Source organism: Haliotis rubra, unplaced genomic scaffold (assembly GCF_003918875.1).
Source record: "Haliotis rubra isolate DU_JTF1 unplaced genomic scaffold, ASM391887v1 Scf16, whole genome shotgun sequence".
Lineage (NCBI taxonomy): Eukaryota > Metazoa > Mollusca > Gastropoda > Lepetellida > Haliotidae > Haliotis > Haliotis rubra.
This window is the reverse complement of record NW_025765558.1, coordinates 4,152,424-4,179,439: the sequence shown is the minus strand read 5'-3', so window position 1 is coordinate 4,179,439 and position 27,016 is coordinate 4,152,424. Positions and strand designations below refer to the sequence as shown.

General features: G+C 38.8%; 1 protein-coding gene across 6 annotated transcripts in view; it reads left to right on the top strand.

The window, feature by feature from the left end:
* Window positions 1-27,016, top strand: part of LOC124271416 (segment polarity protein dishevelled homolog DVL-3-like) — a 98,190-nt gene that overhangs the window by 23,597 nt on the left and 47,577 nt on the right. For all 6 annotated transcript variants that reach the window (XM_046706568.1, XM_046706567.1, XM_046706566.1 and 3 more), the window contains exons 3-4: window positions 7,102-7,229; window positions 11,124-11,209. In XM_046706568.1, the coding sequence (XP_046562524.1) occupies window positions 7,102-7,229; window positions 11,124-11,209 (214 nt within the window). The remainder of the gene's footprint in view (window positions 1-7,101; window positions 7,230-11,123; window positions 11,210-27,016) is intronic.

The window sequence follows — 27,016 nt, the reverse complement described above, 5'->3', positions numbered from 1 at the left end:
GTAGTGATATTATATGTCATGTTTGCAGACATTCTTAAAAAAGTCCTGGTTGAATCTCACTGAAAAACTTTATATTACTTCCAAAATGGGGATAAATTGTCTCCTGGTTTTCGGTTTCACGCACTCTGTATTTAGCAGGTGCTTGTCACAGAACACTTGCATGCTAGCTTCAACTGAACCATCAACATGTCAAGGGCTAGTCATTTTGTTGGATTTCTGTGCCCAAACCTTTGAGTCCATGAGCCGGAACTAGGCTCTTAGCATCATTTTTTGTACGATTTAGTGCTAACATATTGTTAGCTGAGTTTACTGGACCAAACTGGACTCGGGCTTCAGACTACTCACACTACCGGGGTCTAGTTTCTGTCACAAGCTAACATGTTTGATGCAGCTAAGGACATTCATAGTTTTGCATGTGTTTCTCATCTCCAACCATAATGCGTGTTTCTCATCTCCAACCATAATGCGTGTTTCTCATCTCCAACCATAATGCGTGTTTCTCATCTCCAACCATAATGCACAAGAGGATGTGAGGGCGAAAAATAAAATAAAATTAAAAAAATATAGAAATGGTCGGGTGGTTTTTTTAACAAATCAAATCAAATCAATCAAATATATTTATTGTGCAAACGTTCCATACAGAAACAGTGACAATATTCTATAAACTACATAAACAAGATATATAATGAATCACATATATATGATGAACAACAAACATATAATAACTTTGTTGGAAGCCAGAAAATTTAGATCACTTGGTAAAATTAATCTTATGGTATTGATATTATGAGCAATATCCCATGATGTCTAAGTTAAATTATCATTATTCTGTATATTTTGAGATATCTGTTTTAGTAATTGTTTCGTATCTATCCTGTATCAACTTTTAGGAAAATTACCGTTGTCAAACATTTGGAAGAAAATTCAAAATTTATCAGATCATAATCCATAATGAGGATTAATAGCAAGCATATGTAACTTTTTTGTTTGCACATACAGAATAATTGTATTATTAATGAATATATTAGAATTATATGCAGCAGCATCACCACCAACCCTTTTCATCATCCTTGATCCGTTATTTATGTTCATCCGTAGCCATGGTGTAAACAGGACCCAAAACATTGATGAACCTTTGTTTGATCATGTCTTCAGAAGCCAGACAATGAGATAGAAGCTTGGTCTGACTGAGTAATCAGGAAGGAGAAATAGAATGACAAACTTAACTGAAGACATTGTCTGGTTTAAAAAAGATACAACTTCATGTATTATTTGTAATGTTTTCACCTTCATGAAAGTATTGGTAATAATTGGTCTTAAGCATCCCATGCTTGTCATAAGAGGCTCAGGGGCTGTAGGGTAGCCTAGTGGTTAAAGCGTTCGCTCGTCATGCCGAAGACCCGGGTTCGATTCCCCACATGGGCACAATGTGTGAAGCCCTCTTTTATGGTGTCCCCCGCCGTGATATTGCTGGAATATTGCTAAAAGCGGCATAAAACCATACTCACTCACTCACTCACTCACTCACTCATAAGAGGCTCAGCAACTAGATTTCTGCATGTCACCATATTCTAATGTGATATATCGATGCTCTTAACATCAGTCACCCGATATTGTGGTCCGGACACGAATATTACCAGACTGCTTTCTTATAGCCGAAATATTTCTGAGTGTGATTGTGAAACAACACTGTGATGCATTCTTTTTGTTGTTTGTGTGTTGTTTTCTTACATAAGATACTCTTTTCCAAATACAAATTTCATAAGAGCCATTATGACAGGACTTAACATTTCTGTTTCGCTGGAGGAATTCAGTAATAACATACACTGATGTTTCCAATAAATTCAAGGGCTGTCGGTCTTGATGCCCAGACAGGAGCTTTCAGACCTAAAAGTATTCCTTCTTTCAGTTAACCTACAATCTACCTGATGTATCACAGCAACATTTAGTAGTGTAGTTGAATGACTGATTTATTAAAACCAACTGGAAACACTGGATTTTAGTCTGTTATACATATCATCAAACTTCCAACTATAGCTCCACTTTTTAAGTCTACACATATCAAGATCATTTCCACAACCGTCTGGATGGCCCTGCCTACAAGGGAGTTACGTTCTTTCTTCACAAAAGATCAACAATGGCAGCCTCACCAGACAATTTATTTTTACAATGGCGACTCCATGCCATTGCCTATGACATTTTTTTCGTTGAGTTCTTAGCGAATGTTTATGGGAGCCTTCTATGTTGAAAGATAAATTCAAGATGGCTGTCATGGCAACCATCAGACATGTCGAATAGGTCTGTATATAGCTGAATATCAAGTTTTGTCTAGTTCATGGATTTGGGAAGTTTATGAGCATGTTTATGTTGAAGGTCAAGGACATTTGAAAAAAAACAACATTAACTGCTGGAAGATTGGAAGTTTTGGCTTCGTTAACATGACCTTGGCCAAGGTCACTGTTCATGTCAAGCGTTTCAGTATTCTTGACAAGCAACAGCAGCATATAAGAATTGTCATATTGTGTTTTTTCATGTGAAATAACATAATGAGGGTCCAAACGTTTCATATATTCTAGGGGAACCTGAGGTTTTATCACTAAAATAATGTCAATGAAAAGAAATAGTTATGCTTCAGGCTGTTGTTGAAATAAATAGAAATTGTCTGGCACAAAAATACATCATTATTCAGAACATATATTTAGTGACCTAGGTTTTAAAAAAATTAAACATTTTTTGGGGAGCCAAAGATAAAATGTTTCATCCCCATACTAAATACCAGGCTTCTTCAAGAAAATCTAATGATTGAAATTAACACTGCATATTGTTTCCACTCTTATCACAGTACCAAAGCACAATGTACAGTTGCTGAAGTATTCAAATATGTCAGTTTTCTATAAACAATTAATGTACACAGATTTGTAAATGGGGAAATTGATGCCTATCTTGACCAATTTGGAGTGCAGGAGCCCAACTGCTGGGTTTGAATAGAATTGAAAGCCTTGGAGACATTCCACTAATTGAACCTTTAATAAACAGAAATTGGAAGGGATACCACAATCTCCAGCAGCATCACAACATGCCTTTGGCAGGTGAAATCTCGGTGACAGACATTGAAGTAAAAGATTTTTTTTTGTGGAAAGTGAAGATTGTAAGATGTGCTTGACATTTTGATTAATCAAACTTTCAGATTATTGATGGGTCTGCCCACAGCAAAAACCTTGAAAAACGTAAGACGTAGGCGTCATCTTTCTTTTCGTTTTCTGCTTTTTTATATTATTTGTTGTTTTGTTGTTTTTAACATACAGTAGGGATTCCCCGGTCAGGATATAGGTCCCCAGCATCTTATGCTTGGAACTTTACTTTATTTCCCTCCACAGTTGGTAGTTAGTCCTGTTTTGAACAATATATAAATGTTACCTGTGTTTCTGAATTTTCTTGGGGCGGTGGGGTAGCCTAGTGGTTAAAGCGTTGGCTCGTCACGCTGAAGACCCGGGTTCGAATCCCCACATTGGTACAATGTGTGAAGCCCATTTCTGGTGTCCCCCGCCGTGATGTTGCTGGAATATTGCTAAAAGCGGCGTAAGACCAAACTCAGTCAGTCAGTCTGAATTTTCTTAGTTTTACTCTGTTCCATTTCACAGCAAATTAATTTCATAATTTTTAATTATTATTTTTTTATCAAAAAAAACAAAGATTGTCAATGAGGACTACAATCAATGAATTTCTCCTGTATAGTTTTTGGTAGTCTCAAACTTGAGATCATTTCGAAGGCTGAGTACCCTGCGGCTAATTGACCAGTGTATGGACAAACAATGGATATTGACCTTGATTAGCTAAGTTTGTCGGACTGAAACACAATAACTGGACTTTGTGTTCAGATTAATGTCCTTGCCTGCGACTACAGTGGCCATCTGTCCATTAAGCTCAGTTTATAATGACCACCCCTTGGGGACTCCGGGACAGAATAGGCCCCGAGTAACATATGGTGGTCAGGAGAGGCAGCCCTAATGGATTAGGTGGCTTGGCTTGTTGAGTGGATGTTGAGTTAGTTGAATCGATGTTGAGTTAGTTGATTTGATGTTGAGTTAGTTGATTGGATGTTGAGTTAGTTGATTGGATGTTGAGTTAGTTGATTCGATGTTGAGTTAGTTGATTCGATGTTGAGTTAGTTGATTTGATGTTGAGTTAGTTGATTCGATGTTGAGTTACTTCACTTGATGTTGAGTTAGTTGAGTGAATGTTGAGTTAGTTTAGTGGGATTTTGAGTTAGTTGATTCAGTGTTGGTAGTTGATCACATGTCAACCCATTGGCATTTGTGGTTGTTCCTAATATCAATCACTAGATTGTCTGGTCCAGACTTGTCTACAGCATGTTGCTACAAAGCTGAAGAATTGCCGAGTGGCATCCAAGAAGTAAATATCACAACGGCCCACACATTCACATAGCAGGTTATTAAGCAAATATCCAGAGGACAAATTCAGACTGGCAGACTTAGTTGCAGAATGGAATGCATAAGACAGGATCTCTGTGAGTTTTTGCTGAAAGGCAAACCTATGTTACACCATCTATGATCAGCATCTGATTGGGAGTCAAGTCATTTTTCATCCCTCCATGCACAGAAGAGTGATTGTGTGTCTACTGTCTATCAGATTAAGTGGCCCGAGCACCTAACAGAGAGCATTAATTGGTCATGTAATACTCCTAATGGTCTGGAAATGCTCTTGGGCGTTTTAGGGAACATGGTGCTAATTATGCAGAATATTATAATTAACAGAAATAGCGTTAGTTGTCAGGTGTACAAAATATAAACTCTCATAGCTCAGCGCCAAGAGTTGTGTGTTGCCTAGTTACAAGGGTAGACGGGAAGATGTTAAAAGTCATCAGTAATTATAGTGATAACTTGTGGCAAAACATGGAGGCTGGTCTCAACGTGAGCTGTCTTGTTACATGCATTGAGACATCAGCCAGTCGTCGTATTTGGGTTTGCACATTTTCAGTTACATCTTATGCATCCAAAGTGCCAAAACATTTGGCAGTACTTATGTGGTGTGTGGTGCCTTGTTCTTAATTGATGGTGCTCTCACCACACTTTGTCTCAACGGTAGGGATGACTGCCATACATTATGTATCTTGATATACCAGACTGACTGGTCACAAAGAATAATAATATGATTTGCTACATTATGCATATCTAATCAAGACTTACTGTTTGGTGATATCTACTACAGATGAGATGACACTTATCCCAGACCTGTTCAGAGGCATGTATTGATCACCAAGCCGACAGTAATTGTCTTTGAAAATTATAATTAATGTTATGGCTTTCATTGATAACCAACCCGTGAAGATCCAGGTTAAAATTGATCTTCAGTAACCCATGCTTGCAGTAAGAGGCGACTAATGGGATCAGTTGGTCAGGCTCACTGTTGACACATGTTAACATATCCCAATTGCATTGATCAATGCTCATGCTGTTGATCACTGGATTGTCTGGTCCAGACTCAATTATTTACAGAGCGCTGCCATATAGCTGGAATATTGCTGAGTGCGGCATGAAACTGAATAAACTGATTCACTGTCAACAGGACCAATATGAGGAAAGACTCCGATTGCAATCTCTACTGGTAAAATCTCCGATCCTACCAGATCGCAATCTCTACCCTGACATATACAATGCCAAAAAGTACCTCTGAATTTCAGGAAAAATCACAAATATGAACATGTCAGAATATATAGCAATCATGATTTTCTGTAGTTTATCTTCAAAGCAGTTTGGAATCTGAGATAAATCTATGGCTTAAGGTGGCTAGCGAAGTACAGATATCTTACCCAGACATATGAACACTCTGCCATGTGATGTCCACCATTTGATGTAGAATGTTAAAACACCTTGCCATGATTAAATACCAGCCTCTCTTGCAACTAATGCTTTTATGGATTGAAAGAAGTATGTTAATGGGATATTTTGGGTATTTAGTGGCAATTCTTACTCTCTTGACAGGGTAGAAGGTATGGAAAAGCTTTCAGCATGTTGTTTTTCTGTACAGATTCTCCATGTGTCAGGGTTTATTCAGTTATTTATTTGTAGAAGTAGTAGTAAAATCCTGATATCCCTCAACCAGAAGGTTGAAATGGATCACATTCTTTGAAAAAATGAAAAAGTATGTATTTCTCTGGTGTATTTACCCCATCAGTGTGATATAGGCCAGTGAGAACAGGAAGAAATGTGAGAACGCGCCATCATTTTTGTTTTAACATGATTATAGATAGTTTCATTTCTGACTGCAGTTGGGAAACTAACCATTTATTAAGCAGTTGCATTCATTTAGCCAGAGACAAATGTTGCAAGGATATTATTTCGTGATTTTTACAAAGTTTAATGGAATTCTGTAACTTAACTAATGGATTTTCTGTAGCTTTATTAAAATTGAAACATTTGTTAAATATGTTTTGCACAAAAAGCATTGTCCTTACTTGTGAACCAATTTGAAGTCACGCCGAAGACCCGGGTTCAAATCCCCACTTGGGTACAATGAGTGAAGCCCATTTCTGGTGTCCCCCGCCGTGATATTGCTGGAATATTGCTAAAAGCGGCGTAAAACCAAACTCAGTCAGTCAGTTAGTCAGGCAATGGATCCTTGCTATGGTTTATATGGAAAAATGTATATTCCCAGCACTTCCCTGAAAAAGATTTCTTTACAGGTATTGGGGGATGCGAGTCAAGTTTCTCACTAATCCTGTTATACCTACTGCTGTGTTTAAATTTACCCTGCAATAATAGGTGTCCTTGTCTTATCCATAATGTTGAAAGCCCTAGATTCTTAGATTCAGGAAGCTTAGTGGTTAAAGCGTTCACTCGTCATGCCGAAGATGTGGGTTCAATTCCCACATGGGTACAATGTGTGAAGCCCATTTCTGGTGTCTCCGACCATGATGCTAGAAAATTGCTAAATGCAGCATTATACCACACTTGCTCACTGACCCTAGATCCAAATACCACTAGAGCAGACGTCACTGACACCCAGACTGCTTTGAATTTTTAACACGATTCTGTGCCTGATTTATTAATCTTGTTACTGATTTTCCATGTTGTGTTACAGTTGGTACCAGCAGAAAGCAGTGCTTCCGACACACAGTCACAATGTACCGACTCCCAGGCAGGGGACGTGGTCCCCCTCCCCGCGGAGAGGGTTGGGGGGATCGGAGACAGCAGGCCGCCATCATTTCAGTAAGTATATTGACCTCTTGGTTTGCCTGGTGGACATACTTTTGGTAGTTATAATAAGTGAAAAAGTTGATACCTGACTTTGCTTAACAAAGGCTCAGGGCAATTTGCTAATGGTAGTTCATCATTGGTTGAAGGAAGTCCAAGATGAGATGCTGTCGTCATATAAGCCTTCTCGTTAGTGAAAGTGTGTGCTGGATTGTAGTCCTGTACAAAAAAATATTACAGTAATGAATTGAAATATGGTCTACCAATTAGTATATTGACTGACATTATTTTGCCTTTCGTCTGATCCATAGAACCCTTTTGTGTTGTTGCTATTTGAATATTTCTGGAAGAAATCACAAATGGCATAAGGTATAATGGCAAAATGTATCATATTTCAAGGATTTGATACAGATTTTGAAGTGGAATTTCAGAAACTAGTATCAATGAAGACAATAGACAAGTGTCTGTCTCACAGTCCCTGAACCACATTTTATTTCTTCCTGCCTAGCCCTGGCTGCAATGCTAAATCTCTAAATGAAGCAAGTCTAGATTTCCTCAGGTTCAGGCTCCAATCTCACTGGGGCTCCTTTTCAATTTAAATAAGAATATTTGTTACTATAAAAATAACATATATTCAGAGACTAAGCGTTAGTCTAAGTCTGCTCCTAAATATTCTGAAAGAAGCGTAAATCTGTCAGCCCGCTTCTTTCAGTATTATGTACTGGCAAGTAGTGATATCATGCTGATTTCACCCTCTACTCAACAGAAGCGTAAAACCAACATGTTTTAATGTTATCAAATATGTTTTCCATAACATTCCAGTGATTAAATCTGAGAATGTAGAATGAGGATACTGATCTGAAAATGTCTTTTACTGGAGTGAAATTTCACACTGTTGCATTGAACCATGTTCGAGTGTGGTAACATTTCCCCAGTTGCTGGATACTTTCACACTTCAGTAAACCCTCCATTATGAGGGAATAAGCACATGCCCTGGTTGTCATTAACAATCACTGGAACAGCACACACACGATTTACTGCTGTTTTATATGGAGGGTGAAGGTGGGTTATTTTGTAATGCTGCATTTAGCAGTATTACAACAGTGTCTGGGCGGTTGGGTAGCCTAGTGGTTAAAAGTGTTCTCTTGTCACTTTGAACACCCGGGTTTGATTCCCCACATGGGTGCAATGTGTGAAGCCCATTTCTTGTTTCCCCTGCAGTGATGTTGCAGAAATATTGCTAAAATGCTATAATCACTCATTCACTACAACAGCGTCATGTATGGTATAGGTTGAGCCCAGTGGTAACACATGCTTGTAGGACTTAAAGGGGCGGTGGGGTAGCCTAATGGTTAAAGCGTTGGCTCGTCACGCCAAAGACCCAGGTTCGAATCCCCACATGGGCACAATGTATGAAGCCCATTTCTGGTGTCCCCCGCCGTGATGTTGCTGGAATATTGCTGAAAGCAGCGTAAAACCAAACTCAGTCAGTCAGTCAGTTGTAGGACTTAAAACATGGGTCTTATCTACCCAAACATGTCTTCAGGGTGTAAGGTTCTTTTTTTCCCCACTATATAGCACACTGCGGGGTGGGTGTATTGTTAAGTGAGCGTAAAACTCACTCACTCACTCACTTACTTTAACAGGGAGTGGTGGGGTAGTCTTGCCCTTCACTGAAGAGTTTTAATGTGTAAAACATTGGAGCCTCATTCTAGCTGGGTTGTTGCTGAAAGCTGTTTAAAACATCCCACAAGTTTTTGGTCACTTGGTCCATAGGTTTCAAATCAATTTGAAGCTCAGTAATATTAAATTGTAACCCTGAATATTGAATTCTAACCCCGGTAGTACAGGGTTAACACTGTTACACTTATGTCGCTTTTGTATCCTGACTCCCTGTGTACTGAGACAATAACCCATGGCATTTGGGCTCATTGTTGAAGGCCCAGCTCTGGTTCTACCTATTCAGGAACAAGCTAAATAATTGGGAATTTGCTGCAAACCAGCATTGTGACATCTGTCAAAACAGCGCAGAAGAAGCAATGCTTGCTTTCATTGCATAAGAGAGCCAAGCCATGCGTAGTTTCCATGATTGAAATCAAGATGTCTGTTGAAGCCATTGAGCAGCTGTTGCTCTGTGGCTGTTGTTGCTGTTGCAGGCCCAGAATTTCGGCAGAAAGTTTACCTCCAGCTATGAATGTCGAAATTGGATGAACTGCATGTGTAGTGGTCTTGCAGTATTTTCTTACAATATCCTGAAATAACTTGTAATATTTCTGGGAGGATCTGATGTATGATGAGCATGTTATTTTCTCTGAATCAAGAAATCTCCTTTGTTGGTCAAGTTGAAAGATTTTGTGATGCCATTTCAGGGAAATAACCAGTTTATCTTCACATCTTCCTGAAGGGTAGTGATATGGTTCTGTAGCCTAGTGGTTTAAGCGTTCGCTCATCACGCTGAACCCGGGTTCGAGTTTCCAATTAAGTACAATGTGTGAAGCCCTTTTCTGGTGTCCCCTGCTATGATAGTGCTGGAATATTGCTAAAAGCAGCATAAAACCAAACTCACACTCACTCCTGAAGGGTAGATTAAAGAAACTTTATTTTGATTTTATATCGAAAATTGCTAAAAGCTATGTGACTCACAAAGCTTGAAGTACCCACATTTTGATGACATGACGTTAAAGAAAGCATGAGACATTACACACAAAACAATGGTCAGTTATGTGGTATGGTAAACAAACTTTAAAGGTATTGTCTTCAAAGGATAGTTCAGGGATAGTCATGTTTAATTTGAATACTTTGATATGCAATTGGTGAATGTAGATGTATATATTTGTCACTGATGCATGATATATTGATATCAAGCCCTGATTAGAATTGATGCATACTGAAGCTATTCTCATGCGTGGCTTTCATGCTTATTGTAAAGATAATCATTGATGTTGTCTGGATAACAGCTCACTGCTTGTAACTACTGTGACCTTCAAACAAAATTGGGGCGGTGGGGTAGCCTAGTGGTTAAATCGTTTGCTCGTCATGCCGAAGACCCGGGTTTGAATCCCCACATGGGTACTTTGTGTGAATCTCATTTCTGGTGTCCCCTGGCGTGATATTGCTGGAATATTGCTAAAAGCGGCGTAGAACCAAACTCACTCACTCACTCCAAACAAAATTCTGAATGAGTGAGTTTAGTTTAACGCCGCACTCAGCAATATTGCAGCTCTATGGCAACGGTCTGTAAATAATCGAGTCTGGACCACACAATCCAGTGATCAACAGCATGAGCATTGCTCTGCGCAATTGGGAACCGATGACATGTGTCAACCAAGTCAGCGAGCCTGACCACCCGATCTTATTAGTGGCCTCTTACGACAAGCATAGTTCGCCTTTAGAGGCAAGTATGGGTTGCTGAAGACCTATTCTACCCCGGATCTTCACGGGTCACACAAGCTTCTGAAAGGTTATGACTCAGAGATAGGTGAAATCGACTGAAGCATGAGAAATCATGAGCATCAGGAAAGAAGTCCATCATCTGACTTTCATCACCATGGAGTAGCCAGTCATGGCTCAGGAACTCACTCACACACATATGTGATATCAGTTATATCCTATTAATCACCAGTGTGTGTGAAAATGTAATAACAAAGCCATATAAAACCATCAAGGGCAGGAATGGCTCAGTGGTCATCACAGAGTTACCTCCCTGGACTGTACCAGTATCCATTCTTTGCAGATTTGAAATCCTAAATTCACCTGAACTATATAAGTTCTCATGTAGTGGGTTTCCTAAAAGAGATTAATATCGAACGCTGTATCAGTGGGTTTTACCACCCATAAACCAAAGTGCCATGTTCCAAATTGGTTATTAAAGAAAAAAGATATATTCACATATGGTATTGTTTATTTCAGTGCAAATGCATCTGTAGTGAGTCGAGATGAAACTTGTGACACGTGTACGGAGACAGACTCAGTCATCAGTGCAGCGGCAAGGAGAGGTATGTAGAGTTTTCTTCTTTGTATAAACTGTAAACCATACTGTTTACTGTTATAGGTTCATATAGTATCTCTTCATTCAAAGTCAGTGACTGATATATATCCAAGAGATAAGCCTGCCTTTATGTGGCTAGTGGGGGACAAGTGTTCTATAGTTGCTTGGGCATGCCAGAAACCTATGAGAGTGGGTTTGAATCCCCCGGTTTGTTAGATCCATACCTGTACTTGTGGGTTTACTCAAAGTGGTAATTACCTATGACCAGTTGTTCTTGGCTTATTATGCTCATGATGTCAATCACCAGTTTGTCTGGTCCAGATTCAGTTATTTGCAAAATGTCATCATATAGCTTGAAAATTGCTGAGTGCGGTATTAAACAACAATCAATTGACTGACAATGCAATTGACATTTTGTATTTACTGTGGATCCTTGACATTTACCCAAGTAATATCAGAATCTAGGCAATTTGAAATAAAGACCCCTGAATTGCTTTCTTAATTATAACTGAAGGTACTAAAGTAACAGAAATACATTTCATCTGTGTGACTGACACCATTAAGTTAGAATATATCTGCAATAAACAATCCTAGCACTATGACAGTCGTAAGTCTATGTTAAAGTATGGGAGTTATTATCATCTGGGCCGTGGACTTACACATGATTTGAAGACCTGGTCAGAATAGGTTCCCAGTATACCTTGATTGTCTCTCTTTGGGATTTGTAGCCTGAATAGATCCGAGTACCCATGCTTGTCTCCATTTTGGGGGGGCGGTGGGGTAGCCTGGTGGTTAAAGCGTTGGCTCGTCACGCCGAAGACCCGGGTTCGATTCCCCACATGGGCACAATGTGTGAAGCTCATTTCTGGTGTCCCCCGACGTGGTATTGCTGGAATATTGCTAAAAGCGGCGTAAAACCAAACTCACTCACTCACTCCATTTTGGGTTCCAAGGCAGAATAAGTTTCCAGGCACTCTGAATGTTGACTGTCACTGGTGCACAGAAACACCAAGAACGAATGTTTACATTTAGATGCTTGGTCATCATGGCTATCATGTGTTCCAGTTCAAGATAATTGTTGTGTCGAAGACTTGTCAGTTTGTCACAGTTCTTAGAACTAGGTCATGAGTTAGAACTCGGCTTGGGTTTGCGTTGCTATTGGGTGTGATTAGAAACTCATGGATTCTTATTGAATATGATCCAGAAAGGAATATGGATTGTCTGTAGTGGTTGTTTAGTGAGGGACTTGCCCAATTCTATCAAAGAAGTCAATTACAATTTAAAGGAAGTAAATTAGGAAATCTGTAGAAATGTTAAATGTAATGTGAAACATTATTTTATGTTAGCATATTGTTCAGATAGTGTTACATTGTCCCCCTGAGATATCATAAACAATGGATATTATGTCATGTTATTCTCAACAAAGTAGCAATTTGATGTCATATCACATCATCTTATCATTCAGCAGTGCTTATCACTGTAATGCATGTTTGAATACCAGAAAATTATCTTTCCATATATACGGTACTATTCATATTTGTGTAGCTACTGTTAAGATATCAGAGCTAATATATGTCCAGTTATCCCTTACATAGTATATCGTTGATTATATACTTTCAGACATTCAGGCAATTTATTAAACAGAACATTATAGTTTCAATTTCTGTCCTATGATTCGATCTGTCTTCACTGATACTTATCAGTATGGAATTTTAAAGTTTTCTAAAATGCTTCTGTTAGTTGTGTTACCTGAGGGTGTCGGGGTGTTATACCCTTCTCCCTAGGCAATCTGTCTATCTACTCTTGTTCCGGGGATGATGTAGCTCATATGTATAGTCAAATACAAGTCCAATATGATGTTCAAGTCCTGTTTATTTTGGAATGAATTCTTGCACAGAGGTCCTCAGATACTGCCTAGCTTTCCTGGTCTACACCAAGTTGCATAGTTGGAACAAAAACTACCTGGCATATCGTGTACTCAACATTAAATAGAGGAACTATGGTAGAAGAACCTACTGTATTAGGGATAGGGAGGTTGCAGTTGTTTAATCAAGAATGTTTTGCCAAAGAGCTTAATAATGTTCAGATCTTTATGAATTTTTTTGGTAAATTGTATTATTCTTTAGTTGTAAATAGATTCTTTTTGACTAATATGTTTTGGGGTTGTTGTTTTTTCCATATAAAGAAAAAAAAGCTTTGAAGGTAGATGTCATGTATTAGTTGTAAAATATGGTCATGAAAATATTTTTGGCTGTTTTCCAGTTTTGGGTGATATCTATACTCCTCCAGGGAGACATTGAATAATTTGGTAGCAAAACCATTAACACAATTAGGTAATGTACAGGAAATGTGTCGATACTGTTGCCATGTTGGGAATTGGTGATGGATGAATAAATTTTGGAATATGAAATATGAGTTATCGGGAAAAGAACATTTGAAAATATTACAATTTTCCATTTCAAAATTAATTTGGATTTTAATAATTTAGATATGATGTTTGATCTCTCATATACAAATCAGATGTTGAGATAAATTGACAAATTGATGTGATTTTGTAATTCTAGATTTTATCTGGGTTTTTGCTGCATAATGTTATCAGTTCTGTCATTTTGGCATGCCTAAAACCCATGATCTGGAACTGGACTGGCATCAGTAGAAGTAGTCTGTCTCTCAGTCCCTGAACTATATTATTTTCCTACCAGCCTTGCTTTTCCTGCAATGCTAGCCCTTTATAAAGCAAGTCTAGATTTCCCCAGGTTTAGGGTTTGTGGTCTCCCTTGGGCTCCTTTTCAATTTAAATGGTTTCATTTGTTACAATCAAAATTATATTATTCAGAGACTAAGCATTAGTTTAGGGTACAAAGTGAAGCCTAAGTTGGACTGACGGTTTCTTCATTAGTCAGCACCAGGCCCATGCTTTTAGGATTCACAAAAGAAATACTGTTCCAACTGGAATTAAACCAATGGCCTGAACACCCACCCGCTGTCTCACATCATGCATTTGGGATTCACCATGGAAGTTAACGTCTAAGGTCTCCATTCAGTTGGTTCTCCATCCAGCTGATTTTACAGAAGTACTGTTAAACTAGAATTATACTGAAGTAACACACCAACCAACTTGCTCGCTCACTCACTTTTGGGTGTCATTGTAATCAAAGTAAACTGTGTTCTCCATCCCCACTAAGTTGATTATGATTTTACCATAGAAATACTGTTCCAACTGGAATTAAACCAAGGGATCCACCCAACGTCTCATTTATCCACTCATTCACTTACTCATTCACTCACTCACTCCTCACTCACTCCTCACTCACTCACTCACTCATGCTTCCCACCCACCCCTTCCCTCACTCACTCACTCAATCAGAAACAAACAGTGGACTTAATGCCACCAGTGTAAAATAAACGCTAAATGATCTTGAAACGCTGTCGCAACAGAGTTTGTATGTATTGATGTATGACCCCGATACAGCGCCCCCTGTCTGGGTGCAAGCAGGTGAAGAGCTAAATGTGATTGGATAGATGTTTATTTATACTGCCGAGTATCTTCCCAGGATGCCACTCGGATAAGGATTGAGCCTCATTCTGATTTCCGTCTCAACCACATGAAATAACACACTCGACACACCTCCAAATGTCAGGGGACTCTAACGGGAAAATGTTGCAGTGATAAACTCAGATTCTGTTGCTTCAGGCCCTGGGGTAGTCGGTGTGGGGTCACCACACAGGTAACAAGGGAGACAATCCTGGCAATGTTGAAAACATAATGTGTAAATGTAAGATTTGTTGAAGAAATTAGTTTTTTAAAAAAAACATACAAAGGTTGATTAAAATGTAAATTTGTTGTGCTGATCAATTCTTTTGGAGTCAGTGACTGAGCTGCCTGTATTCCTGACTTCAGTGCCTACATCTTAAAATGATGGACAAAAGAAGGGTTTGGGTTTAAAGGCACTCTTATTGTTTTGCCGTAAGTTTTTTTTTGTCCCTACAGTGAAATTAAGCCAATTCTTATTCCCCTGTGCTGTGTTATGGCCACAAATAGCATGAAACAACACACTCAAAATAACATGGGAGACTTATAAGTTATAGTCAGTGAGGCTCACATTCACCTTCTTATGGCAACATCTGGAATGGAATAAAAGAAGGATTATTCAGTGATATGACCCATCTGTACTATTATTTATAGTTCCAGCCGACCCATTTGTGCATGCAGCTAACAGTGGGATCAATATGTAGGGGCCACACAGAGGTAGTGGATGGGTATAGGTATTAATACCTGTCATGTGGTGGACATGATGAGTCAGGAACTCAATCCCTTCTAATCATGCGAATAAAGGCATAGAAACCTTCTTGAGATTAATATCTGCCCTTAATGGTGTACGTTCCTGATCTTTAGTTTACAAACAACTAGATTGTTATCACAATTGGCAGCCATTACGGTGTGACAGGTAGTCTTATCATTTTACGACAGTGGTGTAAACACAGTATCTGTGTCCTTCCTACCCTAGTGCTGAGCTAAACAAACACAGACAGGTGATCCTGGTAGCTGGCTATACAGGGTATATCAGACTCTCTGCAGTAGGGTGTTATACCACACAGACAATAGTGTTGTATCACACAGACAATATAGTCTTATATCACATGAGACAATAATGTTATGTGAGATTTACAGCATGTTGTGTCAGGACTAACGCTAAGCAGTGAGTCGAGTGTCAGTGTCTACCTGTGGGAGTGTTGATTGCAGTTGAATCAGATATTCTACTGGGACAAAAGCAAGATTCTCAGCTTGACAGCATGAATAGTCGATTTTATGAGGACTTTGACATTGAGGAGTCTCTATGGCAAGGTATTTTCTGTCATGTTTTGGATCTGTACCTTTCAAGGGAGGTTGGTCATTGTATTTTTATATATGTCTTCATAATCATGTAAGTAGAATGTTATTTCAGGGAGATACATGTCTATTTGACAGTTAAATACCAGGTCATTAAGCTTATTTACATGAAATTAGCACTAGTTTTGTAGTCTGGAAATTGATCCTGAAAGGAAATAGTTTTGGGACTATCTGTGGATTAATTTTGGTGCAAGGTAAGTTTTAGCATTGTTTTGGAAATTTTATTGTAGGTAAGTAGGTCAAAAATGGTAAGAGTTGAAGGCATGCTGTCATTTTATCAGTTGATTTATTGTTTAAAACTGCCACGATCAAAGAATCAATAACCAAAAAATCAATACTTTTGTCTAGGTAAAGCTTAACTAATCACTGATAACATACCACTTAAGGTTCAAGACTTGTGGTATAAGAATATGAAGGTTGATAATGTAGAAACTAAACACGGAGCTGCCAATAGCAGTATAAAAACAACATAATATTCTGTATCCTTGGTGGGTTTCCATGGCACCAAGAGAAACAGTGTGGGGTTTGTGTGGTGCCAATATATGCTGACTATGTCTAAATTCCAGTCTCTAACAATTTTTGGAGATTGCTGTCCCATATATGGAATCATTTTTGCTTTATTTTATTGTTGTTATTTTTGTTAACGTTTTGTTATCTCGGGAGCTAGTAGAGTTTAAAAATTGCATTGCATTGTTATCACTATTCAGGCTAGTAGTCTACCTTGGTAAATTACTCTCCCTGAAATTTGATGTGTAAGTTATTATTAATCAAGCTTGCTAGGCTGAAAAAGTTTGCTAGGTGATTCGTTCAGTCTGTTGGAAGAAGCCATAAGTTGAGATTGTGTCCTAGCCCAACTGAATGGACCGTTGCTCACTGTCAACCTTGTGTTTTATGGGACTATTTTCTTGACTCCTGTCTTTAAATCCACAACCAACAGCAATCACTGTACTCTCTTCAAGAGGAATTAAAAAAAGTATATATATATGGCAGTGTAGGAAAGATGTAGAAAATCTAGCCTGTCCACAGGACTGGCAGGTCAAATTTTTTACCAGTCCTGCCAAAATCTAGCCTGTCCTCCAAATATACATAAAACACCTTCGGCAGTAAATATTCAAAAAGGTTATAAGCATTATATATATGTCATTGGTTTGCAAAAATTGACCCGACATGAGGACGGACTAGATATTTTTTTAACCCGTCCTCCACAAGATTCACCCGTCTCGGTCGTTGGGACGGGCTATCTTTCCTACACTGTATATGGTAGTGGCCTGTAAATAATCCAGCCTAGACCAGGTTTTCCAGGGGTGGAAATAAACCCATTGCCCGACGCCCGAGTCCAGAGATATTTTCTTTGGAGCAAGCAAATTTGTATATCACACTGTACCGGTGTCCAGTTGACTTTCCAATGTTAATTATGTTCTTTATGTAAAAAATCAACAAGAAAACAGCTGGTATGGTGGAAAAATTATCAGGGTAAGTGATTTTACATGTGCCACTGTACCAGAGTACACTAGCAACTTTAAAGTTATTTCCAACCCTGTGTTCCAGTGATTGACATCACGAGCATCAATCTATGCATCTAATGATGATGATGATGATGATGATTTGGAGATATAACGTGCGCTTTCCGACATAATGCATATTTCGCACACATTTATGCATCTGAGATACAACCTTATATAAACACGTGTGAATCAGCAATTAACGACATGATCCCATTGGTCACCAGACATGCATCAACCATGTCTACAATTTGGATTAGTGGATTGATGTTGTGACAAGCATGGTGTAATTGAAATATGATAACATGCATAAACCATGTCAGCAATCCTGACCACCTGATCACCTGATCACAATGGTCACCTGTTGTGACAAACATATGTTGTTAAGTAAGTGAGTGAGTATGGTTTTACGCCGCTTTTAGCAATATTCCAGTGATATCACGGTGGGGGGACACCAGAAATGGGCTTCACACATTGTGCCCATGTGGGGAATCGAACCCAGGCCTTCAGAGTGATGAGCAAACACTTTAACCATTAGGCTACCCCTCCACCCCCATATGTTGTTGAAGACAAATTCTAACCCATGACTTCCCTCAGCTAAATGTGTGTGAAATTACAGATTTAAATTATTTCCACTCACCCTGTCCCTTGAGCCTCATGTAGGAGATAAACATCATGTGTTGCCCAATTTCTGGGTGTTATTGAGTATTTGAAGGACGGAATTCATTTAGAACCGACGCGCCAGCCAGAGGTTTTCAAATGAAATATTCCCCAGAGGTTTCAAATGAAATATTCCCGTGCTTCAAATACTCAATAACACCCGGAAATTGGCCAACACATGATGTTTATCGACATTATAAACACAAAAGTAAACCAAAAGGTCCACACCCGTTTTTGTGTCTGCACTCATTGACATCGAGTATGGGTATGGTGAAATGTCATCAGTCGGCCGTTTCGGCTGGTTCCCATGGTAGCATCAGGAACTGCTCATTTGTGACATCATTCAGACTTTACGTCACAATATGATTTGAATGTCATCACAGCTGACACCGTATCAATACAATGGTGTGAGCGATGTTTGTACGTATCAATATGCAACGAATTTCCAGGAATCGAATACTATTCGATCATGTTTTTCAACCAATCAGATTAAAGAACACAGTGACTTTTGGTTTACAATTCTCGAACAATGTACCTCAGTGTATTTTAAGTTATAGCCTCTCCCACTCATGAAAGCGCTCTTGAAAATACGCTTTGATGAATGCCCATTGGATCGTTACACTTTATGTGACTGCACTGGTAGGATGTTATGTAACAATTTCTCTGTAATTGCTAAGGTGTTTATTTCTGTTTTATCTGGGCAAATATCAAAATGCAATGAATCGAGTGCTGACTAATGTAGAAATGGCTAATTATGGGTCATAGGGTTCTTACTTGCAGATGTAGTTAAGATAACGACTGGTAATTAAGCTGGAGGCAAGGCACACACAGAGAACTGTAATTCGTTCTCAGTTTTCAAAAGTTGTTTCAGATGTTTTGAGTGCAAAAGTAATTTATCTTTTTTTTCATAATTTGATATCAATGATAGAACTTGTTAGAATATACAACCCCAAAAAGAACATTTTCAGCAGATTTCGTGCACATTTTGGCAGCATTCACCTTGAAATATAGACTGTTACTGTGCCAGTGGTATGAGAGATGATCCTCATTTCGAAAAACTAATATCCACAAAGTAGGTTCTCCATGGTAGACCCAAAGACCCTGTACATTAAATGATCATTTTCCATTGGCCTTCTAATCAAACGAACCATAGGTCAGACCAAATTCATTTCTTGTTTTACCAATGTTTGTCTTCAGAAAACATAAAGGCAGGAGGGAATGTTTTATTTTATTTTTAAAAATCACCAGTTAAGGCAAAAACCCACTTGAGTTTCCATGTTAACTTTTTGGGTTTGTTTATATCAGCTAAAAATAAGTTGAGTGAGTTTACGTTTCACACTGATTTCAAGAGTATTTCACTTGTATCAGGGAAAATTATAAAAAAAATTATATATTATTTTAAAGTATTTTTCTTATTCTTAACAAAAATGTGATCGGCGGATCTGTAAGAAGAAATAAAATTGTACTGGCCCTAAGATTTTATTCATAGAAGCTTAAACTTAAACAGTAAAATGTGTACCTTCAAGGGTGCATGGGACGGTACTTGTCATCCGTGGTTCATGGAGTTTATGTGCATGCATATTTATCAGCGGTCACGTGTGACTGATTCATCGCCAAGCTGACAGCACTGATTTCAGCTCTCATCTTCCAGGCAGGAAGATTCCCTTGACACTAATTACCAACCTGCCAACATATTTTCCGATTTTTCAATTTCTTTCAAAGTTTGGGTTCAAATCAATGAAGTTTTGCACCAAAGCACTGGTGTCAAATACTAACCTATCTTTTCAATTCTTCATGATTAAACTGACAGCTGATTAATTACTGCAGAATATATCCTCTCCTTGGCACACTGATGGTTTTTCTTTTTCTTAATATTATGTATGTGGGTTTTTTAGAAATATTTTGGAACTTCTACGTTTTGTACTGAAGCTCTGATTGAGCAAGGTGTGGTTCAAATTATGATTTGAAACTAACTATTCTGAACTACAACTCATATGTTTGAGGTATTACTCTTTTCCTTCTCAGAGAAAAATAGTAATTTCTCTGAATTCATGACAATATAGAACTGTACCCAAAACGTAAATGCCTTCTGTATACATTTTTTTCATCAAAGTTAATTATTTTGGCAACTTTTTAACTACTTTTTAATATATTACATCTGGACAAAACTACTCTCATTAGGTAAGACTGTTTCTGGTTTGGAGAACAAAGACCACAATTTTGAGGTGTTGAAACCCTCAGATATGAGGTATTGAAGACATGAGTCTGCAGGCAGAGAGTACAGAAGCCTTGTTTAGTGAGCAGAGGAGGTTATGATGCTGTGACAGGCCTATAGTGGATCTGTTAAAGCACACTGCATAGCATGCAGCAATGTAAGAAACACATGCGTGACAGGAGCCTTGCTGAGCGAGGGAAAAGTCAGATGTAACACGAATACCTATGTCAACATACATCTATGCCAGCACATTCAAGTATGATGTTATGATAATAGGATATCCTATTTGAAATACTCAGTAGTTCGGTACAGTGATTTACATCGGTTACAGGCTCTGATCATTTTATCGTGTGTTCTCGAAGGGTGGTGTTTCTGGGAATTTTCTGAAAAATTGAAACTATGAACAAAAATTCTGCTCCTTCAGTGATGCCTGATGAAAAATATATGTTTTTGTTAGGATGGCAAATGGTTTAATGTGTTTCTTATGGAGAAATAATTAGGTGTGGGTGAAACTGGCAGAAATGTTTATTTATATCATCTGTCAATCTTGTATTCTTTCTTTAGTTGAACATTTAATTACAGAAAATATTTGTGATAGTGTTTACGTACGTTCATTGATGTTTTCATTTTACGCAAAGGTGCAGTGTTTTTGACAGGGGTAATTTTGGACTCTGTGTTAAAATGTGTTTTATGTGTTATGTAGGTCAAAGGTTGTTAACTTAAAAAGTCCTAATGACAGGTATAATGACAGGAAACAATCGAAGTAATAAGGGCTTTTGAAATGGGACACTTGGGCTCATGTTGTGAAATAATGAAGGGAAGTGTAGTTTTGTTGACATTGGAGCCGGTCATTTGGTGCTGTACCCCATGGTTTTCAATGGTGCCAGGGATGATGGCATTTTGGAAGCATCACCAGTATAAACAGTATTGGTTCTGTGTCCTGTTTTGGTCCAAAATATATGCTTGTCAAGGATTAGGGTGTTCTTCATATTAGTCATAAGATCCCAGCTTGACGACCATATGATACATGCTGGGAAGCTAATTGGGACGTGATAGTGAAACATATGAAATGTCATCCTCCTTATTGTGTTAACCTTTAAATGAACTAAAGGAGAGACATTGATGGAATATTTGCAATTTACTGGCAATATAAGAGACATTAATAACAGCTGATTTTCTGGAGTTCTCTGACATATTTTCTTGGGAACCAGTGATTATTTCCATAGGACCTGTCCTGTTTACTGCTTGTACAACCTCATCCTGAAAATCACGAAAATGGTTAGCTTGTGAGAAATAAATGTCTGATTTGAGACTTTAGATGTGTGATGTTAAAGAAATGTGTTAAGAAAGGCGAGCAGAATATGGAGCAGAATATCCTTGGCTGATTGTGTGTCGTGTCTCATGTGGTGTGGATCATTTCTTATGCAGTTGACCACAAGTTTGTCCTCTCCTCTTTACTTAGAACACCATTTACTTTGTCTCCAATATTCTGAGTCCAGCTACTTTCAAGATGAATATTGCTCTTTATATACTGATGGTAAAAAGAAAGGGAACACCACAGTTCCACAGTTGAAAGAATGTTGTCAGTGTTTTCTATGCAAATGCTTTCTATGAGTTAAGAAGATTATGTCTGAAGTATCAACAAAACTGTAGAAGTGTAAGGGGATTATTGCCAAATCATCATTGACAGTAAAATGTCCACTGTATCTCTGCTCACTTTATCTCATGTTAGTGTATCTGGTTATTTGGGGTGGTGGGCTAGTCTAGTGGTTAAAGCGTTGGTTCGTCAAGCCGAAGACCCGGGTTCGAATCCCCACATGGGTACAATGAGTGAAGCCCATTTCTGGTGTCCCCCGCCGTGACATTGCTGGAATATTGCTAAAAGCGGCGTAAAACCAAACTCAGTCACTCAGTCAGTATCTGGTTATTTAAATGAGGAATGTATGCATAGCTCCCAGGTGGCCTAAATTTTTCCTACCTATTTCAAATATGCAACTAAAACACAAAACCTTGTTTTCCTTAATTCTCACAAATGGTTAGCCAGTATTCAGGATGAAATCATGAGGTCGAAAATGTTGTAGGTACGGTTCGCCTATTATTTAGCCTTATATCATCTGCTATTCATTCTCATCCATGACATATGCAGACAGGACAGATGTTATCCAATGGTCTAGACTAACAACTAGTGTCTGAAATGAACATTTTTACAGGGAAAAAAAGCTCATAGGAAAAAAATATATATATTATGAAAAGGAGCCCTGAGACTTTCTTCATTTTCAGAAGCTGTGAAAATCTAGACTTGCAACATTTTCTAGACTTGCTTGGGCTTTCATGGATATATTTGCTTCAGGGTCTGTATGACAGACTACCAGTGGTCTGAAACACCATGAGGTGGCATGTAGAGTTATCTCCCTTGTCAGAATCAGATCGTAATTGGTTCCAAACCCAGATTTGAGATGTTTCTTATTCTTGGTCTATCACTGACTGCATGGCAAGCGAACAGCTTTAACCTCTATGCTACCCCACCTCACTGATATTATGAGGACATAATGTTGAGATCATAGGTAATGACTGTTAGTCCAGGAATGTTCTGTATACATAGTCCCCCATCAGCCTTACTGTTGTGATGAGGAAAGGGTGCAGATGATGTGATGACAGTTTAAAGATCTTCTGTAAGCTAACTTTACCCCCATGGTTACAACAAAGGAAGCATAGATCATAAGTTTGTTGATACCCAGTAAATGTATGGACAATATTGCCACAGTGATTGACTGGAACCACTCTGTCAGAGAGCAGTGTGTTCAGCACAAGTCGTTGTCGACTCAACAGGTTAACGATGCCTTTGATCTTTCCGACTTCAATCTTAACCAAGGATCCCTGTGGAGGATTCTTGTCTTACTTTGAAGTCCTATCCCTCCCACAGAGACAAAAGCCTGTCTGTAAATCTTTGATGAATATCAGAGAGCATACATGTATATATATCCAGCAGACAGGCAGTCCAGTGACCTTTGCAAATTTGTAATCTTATTCTAAATACATAAAGAACCACTTGCATAGATATGACCTTGCTTTGCTCGTGTGTCTGGGGGGGTGCAAGCCAGAAACCTGGGACTGTGGGTTGAAACCTGGTTGGCCCCAAGTATGTTTCTGGGATTTTAAGAACCTCTGACACCCCAGAAACCTGGGACTGTGGGTTGAAACCTGGTTGGCCCCAAGTATGTTTCTGGGATTTTAAGAACCTTTAACACCCCAGAAACCTGGGACTGTGGGTTGAAACCTTGTTGGCCCCAAGTATGTTTCTGGGATTTTAAGAACCTCTGACACCCCAGAAACCTGGGACTGTGGGTTGAAACCTGGTTGGCCCCAAGTATGTTTCTGGGATTTTAAGAACCTTTAACACCCCAGAAACCTGGGACTGTTGGTTGAAACCTTGTTGGCCCCAAGCATGTTTCTGGGATTTTAAGAACCTCTGACACCCCAGAAACCTGGGACTGTGGGTTGAAACCTGGTTGGCCCCAAGCATGTTTCTGGGATTTTAAGAACCTCTGACACCCCAGAAACCTGGGACTGTGGGTTGAAACCTTGTTGGCCCCAAGTATGTTTCTGGGATTTTAAGAACCTCTGACTTCCCAGAAACCTGGGACTGTGGGTTGAAACATGGTTGGCCCCAAGTATGTTTCTGGATTTTTAGAACCATACATACACTTGTGGGTTTCACCGAAGTGGCATCACCTTTCCTTCCTACATGAGGCTGACACACCAAGACATAACAGGAAATAACTCACTCATATGGCATGCTTTGATAAATTCACCTTCAACAAGGACCGCCTCCGTGGTGTAGTGGTTAGAGCGTCCGCCCGGAGAGCGGAAGGTCGCAGGTTTGATCCCCGACCGTGCCATACCAAAAGACATTAAAATATGGTACTTGTTGGTCCCTGCCTGGCGCTCGGCATCAATTGGTACAAGGACTGGTCGGCTCGGAGTCAGTATAATGTGTCTGAGTGGGGTATTCATGCTTCACTGCGGCATGGTATCTCAGTGGGCTAGCACTATAAAACAAGCTTCAGTCTGGGCTAGTACAAGCAGCCGCACATACACATACACACGCATGCAAGTCGTCATATGAGAAAATATTCTCAAGCATGACGTAAAACCCAATTACACCTGATCTCAGCTTGAACAAGACAGAATGCTGTTCCACAAAGTTATCTGCATATTTAAATCTATGATCAACTTAGTCTGTTATAGTTTTGATCGTCTATGAGCCATCATCACTTAAGTAAAAATACAGGATGTGTGATTTTTTAAATGTGGCATTTTGCTCTTGAAAAAATATGAAATGTCAGTATCCTTATCATTTTTATCTTCATCAAAATTGAAAGGGCAGGATGTTTAAGACATTGAATACCGTTCACCTTTGTGTTGCTTAACAAATAATTTCTCTTGCCCTAAAGCGTGAAGACAATATCTTTTTCAAATCTTGCATGTAACCTGCTGAAAAATTAATACAACGTGAAGTCGAAAGTATTAGAATTCATAATATTATAAGGCTATAATATTGCTAAAAGCGGCATAAAACCTCACTCATTTGTCACAATAACTGTGAGATGAGAACAGGGTAGATTAGTGAGGAAGACTTGCTTCATGTGTCATCATTCATTGTTCATGGGGGGCGGTGGGGTAGCCTAGTGGTTAAAGGGCACGCTTGTCACACCAAAGACAGGGGTTCTATTCCCCACATGGGTACAATGTGTGAAGGCCATTTTCTGGTGTCTCCCACCATGATATTGCTGGAATATTGCTAAAAGCGGCGTAAATCTAAACTCGCTCACTCATAAAAGAATTATGTGCTCTTTGCTTGTTTAGGAAGAACCTTCCATAGTATTACGTTCCCAAAGGTTTAGCTGGAAAGTTTAGCTTGTCATGCCACAGAAATGGGTTCCATTCCCATATGGGAACCGTGTGTGAAAACATTTTCTAGACATCTATCACTTTTGTAAGTCTGTTATGAAACTCAAAGAATATAAAACCTGACTAACTCTTTCAATTACTGAATTAAGTAATCAGGTTACAGGTTAATTAGGCAGCATTTTGTAAATTGCAAAGGTTTTTCTAAATATGTTTTTGAAAAATTCACCTTTCCTTACCTGATGAACGAAAAATTCATCTTTCCTTACCTGATGAACGTCTTTGAAACAGAAGCTGGGTTTTCTGGTAGTCCTTTGAGAACAATTACAGAGAGCATGAAAGCAACGTCAGCTCAAGGCTAAATAGACAGCGGTTATGTTAGCACTTGTAACTTGACACATCTTCAACTGATGGTGAAGGCGTTAAAATTGGTATTGTTCAACTCCAGTTTGATCTTTTGTGGGCAGTAATATTGTTAATGTTTCTTTTCATCTGTTTCTTGTTTAACACTCTTTAGATCAATTGTCAGACGTTCCTAATAGTGAGGTTTCAAAAGGTTGTTAAAGCGTTATAATGAAATAAAGCCCTAACTGAAGGGAAAAGTTTAAGTACATATGCACAATTATACTTCAAACAGAATCATATCTTTTTAGGTAAGTTTCCATTCAGCACAAAATATGCATCAGATACTGGAACCAGTTTTTCTTTGAAGTTGAGACAAATGATAACGAGGAGACTGTCAAGATGACAAACTACACGAGACTGGCTGATCTTTTTAATGAATATTAATGGCAGTTTGATTAGTACTGATTCTTGATTGATGTGGTTCCTGTCATAGGAAGAGCATAAGGATAAATATCAGAAGTAGTTGTCTGGTAGCAGCCTGATCTGCTTACCACATGTCTCTAGTTGTCCACCAGATAGCATCAAGTGGTGGCCATTTTGAAAGATGCTATTGTCGAACTGACATGAAAAGACTTTGGGCTTATTTCAAGGAGATATACTAAGAAATGTATGTGAGGAAAGGTTACAACTATGTTTGATAAAAGGTTGCTTCACGATCAGTTCAGGGTTTGTAGTTCAGAGTTTGAAATTAGCGTACGTCCACTAGTCCCAGATTGGTATACTTCAGGAAGGATCGGTGACATATCCTTGTGGATTAATGACAAGTCTTCACCAGATTATTTGGATGACTAGTGCAAGATATTTTTAATTTTGAAGTTTTTACTCTGCATTTCAATCTGAGATGGTACTTGTAAAAGTATGTTAATGTTTGATCAAATCTTCATAGGTCATTGAGGGCGGTGGGGTAGCTTAGTGGTTAAAGCGTTGGCTTGTCACGCCGAAGACCCGGGTTCGAATCCCCACATGGGTACAATGTGTGAAGCCCATTGCTGGTGTCCCCGGCCGTGATGTTGCTGGAATATTGCTAAAAGCAGCGTAAAACCAAACTCAGTCAGTCAGTCATAGGTCATTGATCCTTCTTGGCAATCTCACAGATTTTTTCAGAACTATCATTAGGTTAAGTTGCTTATGCTCCTATTTCAAATGAGATCTTACATCAAATGAGGCAGTTTAGTTGGTTGTGTTTCGTAGACCCAAGATACCCTCTTACTGTGCTACTGAATACAACATAAA